This window comes from Sinohyriopsis cumingii, chromosome 9, assembly GCF_028554795.1.
Source record: "Sinohyriopsis cumingii isolate HCF-2022 chromosome 9, ASM2855479v2, whole genome shotgun sequence".
NCBI lineage: Eukaryota > Metazoa > Mollusca > Bivalvia > Unionida > Unionidae > Sinohyriopsis > Sinohyriopsis cumingii.
The window spans coordinates 19667885-19674608 of NC_142969.1; the positions used below are offsets into that span (position 1 = coordinate 19667885).

Consider the following 6724-nt stretch of genomic DNA (forward strand, 5'->3'; position numbering starts at 1 on the left):
TGACAGGTTCTGATATGCTCTAAAGATGTCCCCAACTTGTGCTACACAATCATCCCTTTGTTAACAGAGTGCAGTGTCTAATATCGTCACGTTTGACTTTCAACGTAATCATATAACAGTACAAACCAAACATTAGGATTTAATTATCAGGGTATAATGTAAAACGGTCAAGTCAGTAATAGCATTGCAAACTGTAGACACAATGCAATGTATGAACATATTGCAGCTGTAGTAAATAATACGTTTCTCGACATTTGTCCAGATGTAAGCACCACTTTAAAAAGGTTCAGACTAGTTTGACTGCAAATTAATTCAGAACTTGATATCGAGAGCGAAATTTAAATCCACCCGTTTAAGTTTTAATGTTCGCTTTTATTGCTGGTAGTTATACAATCAGTGATTGTGTTGGTTAAAACGTGAAATTGGTTAACATGTCAGAACCAGTGCGTTTCCAGGAAAAGAACAACAAACAACACTGGCCAATAACCATGGTGACCAAACAGAATATGATATATAAGTCGTAACTCAAAGTATAATATAATGCATAATATTGTGTTCTGTGTTGTTAGAAGGAAAATTATTATCTTTATTCGTCAATCTATATCGATCTCAATTTGATAGATTCATCGAAGAACATCGGATCTTTTCGAAATTACATTGTTAATAGACTGTAACAAAATGGGTTTTGGAAACGCGTCACTGCTGTGCAAAATTGTGTGCATCTTGTTGATTTTGTGTTTTATTATTGACTTGATAGGGTTCGCCATCCCTTACTGGTACACGATAGAAGTAAGCATCTCTGGTCTTACATACATGCAAAATACCGGTCTATGGTTATTGTGCAGCGATTTCAACATCTATTTTCAAAGGAGTTATTCCTGTGCCACCATCAACGACAGCAGTCTCCTTTCAGGTAAGCTAAATAATAAACTATAATGACGAGAAGACTTCAACGACGTACCGAATGATATTGACGATGAGGACAATGTAGAGCTTTGTGGTGAAGATGATAATGACGACAGCGGCGACGCGACGATGATGACAACGACGACGTTGATGATAGAGATGACGTCTTTACGGACAATTTCGAATGGAACACATATTGTTTGCACTAGCTTCAAGAAATACAACCTCACAGTTAGGTCACTTAATGAAGACAGGGAATATTATAATATTGTGGAGGACGATTACAAAGTAAACACGAATCAGGTCCATTTGCACCTACCCTCGCCGCTGATAACTCAGTACGTTATAGCGTGTTATCACCCTCACCGCTAATAATACAGTATGTTATGGCTTGTTCAATCCTTATAATTATAGACAATTTTCCCTTCCAGGTCTTGTTTAAATTTGACGTTATCCTCGTCCACTGTTTTTTGGTGTATTCCATTTAATATCAAAATGATGCATAATTATCTAAGAATTTACGAACATATGCACACCCAAGTCATGATGAAATTCAAGGCATGATACAATTCAATTCATGATACTATCCAAACCATGATACAGTGCACATCATTATAATATTCAAGCTATGATACTATTCAAGTCGTGATTATAATTAAGTCATGAATATATTCAAATCATAATACTAATCAAGTCATGAATTTACTAAAGTAATGATGATATTCAAGGCATGATACTATCCAAGTAATAACACTATTCCAGTCACTATACAATTCAAGTCATGCTACTCTTCAAGTCTTGACACTTTTCCAGTCATGATACTATTCAAATCATGACACTACTCCAGGCATGATACTATTCAAGTCATGATAATATTCAAGTCATGATACTATTCAAGTAATGACACTGTTCGAGTAATGATAATGGTCAATTCATTATACTATTCAAGTCATGCAACTATTCACTATTACACTATTCCAGTCGGTGTACGATTCAAGTCATGATAATATTCAAGTCATGATACTATTCCAGTCATTATACAATTCAAGTCACGATACTATTCAAGTCCTGATAATACTAAAGAAGCTAGTCTAAAGACAGCGAACACACATCTCTAAGAACATACATATAACATTGTCTGAAACATTTCTAAAGTAAGTAAAAGTATGGATACATTCTCTACACACTAATATATTTTTCTTTTTAACGTAAAAATTAATCTCATCTCTTTCTTTGACAGCGTCCTTGTGTGGTTGATTATTTAATATCGTCCTTATTATTTGTTGCTTTAAACGTAGCCATTTTAGAAAATGGTTCGTTTTCAACAAATACGCTTTTATTTATCACTCATCTATTTTTCTACTAGTTGCCACAAGAGCCTTATCTCTTAGAAAATCCATCGTTCTTATGATTCAAGTTTGGCTGATATTTTTAGCATAATATTTATACAGTTTGGTGGTTGCTTCTAACAATGTGCTAAAAATGTTTTCTCTTTTCTGGAGCGGAAGTCCAAGTTGTTTTTAAAATATATACATTTTCACAAAGATAAGTGTATTTTCATAAAGATAAGTCTATTTTCATAAAGATAAGTGTAGTAGTTTTGCGTTTGTACACATGCAAATATTGCAAAAGGTCCATTCGAAAAATGTTTTTCAGAAGGTACGTCATATTGTCAAAATGTAACGGACTTTACCAAAACTTTTCTTACACATTGCAACGTTTGAATTTGAAAAAAAAGATCAAAGTATCACAATTACCTTAGCTTAGAAAAGCTAGCAGCGTAAAAAGGAAAGAGAACAACTTTTTTAAAAAAATTTCTAACGAAAGAAGCATTTTTATACTTCAGCTCATCTTCATAATCTTCCGCAATGTCAATATACAAATGACGTCGTGTAATGTACGTCAAGTGCTCAAACGTTGTCTCTTTCATTGGTTTTACGTTCATTTAATTAGTCACGTTTGAATCTGAGGGGTCCGGACAGGTTTACAGAGAAAAGTATATCAATTGTCAACTACTATCACCGTGGTTAATATAAACTTTAATGAATATAGGTGAAGAGTACATTATTGCTTTCTTATCATCAGAATGACTGTAGACAACTCACCAGACTGACTATAGACAAATCACCAGACTGACTATAGACAACTCACCAGACTGACTATAGACAAATCACCAGACTGACTATAGACAAATCACCAGACTGACTATAGACAAATCACCAGAATGACTATAGACAAATCACCAGAATGACTATAGACAAACAAATAGACTAGAACGAATAGAAAATCCACAGATTGCAGTAAAGCGAGTGAAAGGTCAGAGGTAAGCTTCAATGGATCATTAAAACTCAGCTTTGAACAAACCTTCCTTTACTCAGGACTTGCGAACTGAAAATGGTGCCATTCTCTATTTTAGCTGCATATATGTTGCCACCAAAATGATACTTGCAATTTCTGTTGTATACATGTGACTAAAAACTATATTGATGAATGGTTCACACCACGCAAACCCATTCCCCAAAAGTATTGATTTAATTTGTATCTACGCCTCTGAAATTAGTCCAACACAACATTGTCTTTTGTAGACTGGTTTCGTGCTGTACGGGCGTTCTCGATCCTATCGTGGTTATTTTTCCTTGTGGCACTGGTTCTCGTCATCGTCTTCATGTTCTTCCTTTCTGAGAAGAAAGTACTGTACCTTGCAGCCGTCTGCCTGAGCTTCGCTGGAGGTAATTCAAGGTCATGTCCCCTCCCTCTCTAGACATATAGAGAGAGAAACAAAACCAGTTAGCTAGACAGATGTACAAAGCTGATGAGTTTATTGGAGTGTACTGTAGTTATAATTTGGATTAAACATAATGTCATAAATCCAAGTACCATACTTCTAAAGTTAAAGTGTAAATCCCTTCGTTTTTTTCTTCTTCTTCTTTTCCTTCTTCTTCTTCTTCTTCTTCTTCTTCTTCTTCTTCTTCTATAAGTAGAATATATTCCCCCAAAGTACACTTGGAACTCAAACCCCAGAGTAACTTTTGTCATTGTCCCTTGACATAGACCAATCATTTCATACGAAAATGTACAGAGACAGTGTTCCAAATGTAAACAACCATAATATTTTATTTAACTGATATGTATGTTATGATAGGAATACTATTTTGACGAAGAAACATGTAATGCTTATTCATTGCCAATTCCGTCCGGATGGATTATACGTTGGCGACAGACATATCTGAAAACTTATTCTGGAGAAAATAGAATTTCATATATAGCATACACTGTGACGCCAAATTATAAAATGATATTTAGATAATGTATTGGATCTCCTCTTTTAAAAACAATATAAAAGAATTATTGTCGGCTTAATGGCGTCATTACTTATAGTTAACTACTTTGCTTTGTCACACTAATTTTACTTTAATTCCAATATTTTCAGCTTTCTGTGCCATGATAGCGTTTGCCGTGTATGCAGGGGAATCGAAGTTGGATGCGTACAGTGCGTACAGTGCCGGTTTCGCCCTAACCATTATAGCTTTTATACTAGGGCTGATAATCGGAATCCTCGGTATCATAGACTACCTTGGAATCGTCGGAGGGAATGCAGTAAACGCGACGAAATAAAGGACGTAGCGATCAGTATGATTCTTCTAGGGAAGATTTCTCAGAAGCCAATTGCTAAATCTCAACCCATTCCGAAAAAGTTTATAATCATCTCAGGAGTGCCAAGTGCAGATTCTATCACTTTAGTTGAATTTAAATACTATTTTTCTTATCTTAATTATTTAGAATTAATTCTTTTCAGTTAATTGATACTTTTAATTCAGTGTTTATACACCTCCCAGTTCCTTCTTATTTTAGTTGATCAAACTGTCAAGATTTGTTTTGAATATATCAATATCATGGAGTGCCCATGATCCAGGTTTGTGCTAGGATTAGCCGGGAGTTTGCGATATCCTAAAATATAATCTATAGTTACCTATCCATCATTGCCATGCTTGAATGCTACTTATTTATTTATATGATTGTGAACTCCAGTTCGATTTAACTGAATGCGAATGTCATCTGGAAAACATTGTGTTTTAGTGATTTAATTATAGTTGGGGTTTTTGTTTTCGTTCAGTAAACCTAATTTGTGTATTAGGAATTGCATGGCATGGACTAATTATTGCTGTTCTTAAAAATCACATAACAGATACATTTATATTTTCGACAACACCCACGGAAAATGATATAAAAAAGATTATCTGTCACCATCGGGTGCCAAATATGTATGGCCTGTTTATTATTCGTGCGGACATACCGTAAGATTTTAAGATCAGTATATTGTGACCTGAATTCTGTTTACACCGGCTGAGATACATGATACTTAAGTTTAATCATTTTCAGGTGACACCAATTTTTTTAAAATGTCTGATGAAGTCTATAGGGGTAGATCGGGCAGGGGTAGTGGATATTTAAAAATGTAACGTTGCAACCTACACTTAGCATCATTTTAGACAGGTCGATTATCAGAATGTATTATTGCTTTGTTTCTTTGTAAAAACAATATTCTTTTTTACTTGTTTATGTTGTGTTTTTTTTTTACACTGGGTCTTTATCTCTTCAATGGTCGTACTTCAGAGAATAAGTAATAAAACGCAAGTAAGCTATTTTCGATGGCTTCTTATAAGACTATACTGAAATTATTTATATCAGTGTGTACACACACACAAACACACACACACACACACACACACACTAAAACAAAGAAATACCACAAGGTGCAAGTGTGTTAGCTGGATGTTATCTACCAGTAACTTTACAGTGTAAATCAAACTCATAAGTAACCTGTGTTTCTGCTAATGTGACTCCAAAACATTAACCAAATGCATTTGCATTAAATGGTTTAGAGTTAAGTAATATGTGCCTTTTTTCTATTTAAAAGTCTCGAATAAATTATTTTCCAACAATATTGCTTATCTGTTGTGCATAGTGAATATAAGTGTATTTCAACAACACTGAACAAATCTCTGTCCCAGCCGCACCCAACCCCCTCTTTCACTCTCTCTTTTTCGCAAGGCAGCATTTATGTTTTTATGTTGGACGTGCAGATATATGAAAAACTGACCTCAAGGAAGGCCCTGTAATGCTTATCCGGATATTTGTATTTTCACTTAAGTTAAATGTTTTATCCAATAAGTCTTTAGGAGAAATGTCTTCAAGGGACTATGTATATTGTTAAACGCAAGGGTCTCAAACCGAACAAATCATACACTTACGTGAACGTGGCTTGATAGTCCATGCTTTCCTTATTTACAATGAACTGTCGACTGAAATATTCCTAAAGAAGCAATTACTCCAGCAACTGTGCTCTAATCACACGATGACCTCACATCACGAACTTTTAATTTCACACTTGCATGCAAACAGCACATATCCTAGGCTTATTACAATCATATCAGTACATACATTCGTACTTAAGTACCTAGCTAAATGCATACAAACCTATCATAAGATCTCTGTTATACTGTAATGCATTGAGTACTCTCTGGATGCTTTTATTACGTTTTAAATGCCTGACGTATATAATTTGTGTAGCTAAACAACCAAAATTGTTTAAGGCATCTATGATACAATACTGAAAGTGCAGATGCTTATACAAACATCAGTCAGTTGTGAAAAGAAGATACGACGGATCAAGAAGAGAATAAAATATGCATCTGAAAAACTGGTTAACTAATAAATCTTCAGACATGTAACATAGAGCAGCAGTAGGGTGTGTCAACAGACCAGGGAGCTGCCAGACATGGGTGAAATAAATAACGAATGACCAACGAACAGTAAC

General features: G+C 34.8%; 1 protein-coding gene across 1 annotated transcript; it reads left to right on the forward strand.

Annotated features, from left to right (window-relative positions):
* Nucleotides 1–259: 259 nt before the first annotated feature.
* LOC149791348 (uncharacterized) lies at nt 260–5849 on the forward strand. Its single transcript, XM_089969890.1, has 3 exons — nt 260–913; nt 3492–3635; nt 4337–5849. Exons 1-3 carry the CDS (start codon nt 679–681, stop codon nt 4519–4521), a joined length of 564 nt encoding a protein of 187 aa, XP_089826016.1. The 5' UTR covers nt 260–678; the 3' UTR covers nt 4522–5849.
* Nucleotides 5850–6724: the final 875 nt, after the last annotated feature.

Bases quoted from the DNA above. Each gene is read 5' to 3' on its own strand.
- LOC149791348 (XM_089969890.1), top strand. From the start codon at position 679: ATGGGTTTTGGAAACGCGTCACTGCTGTGCAAAATTGTGTGCATCTTG. The intron at 914-3,491 runs GTAAGCTAAATA...TGTCTTTTGTAG, and splicing joins CGACAGCAGTCTCCTTTCAG to ACTGGTTTCGTGCTGTACGG. The intron at 3,636-4,336 runs GTAATTCAAGGT...CAATATTTTCAG, and splicing joins CTGCCTGAGCTTCGCTGGAG to CTTTCTGTGCCATGATAGCG.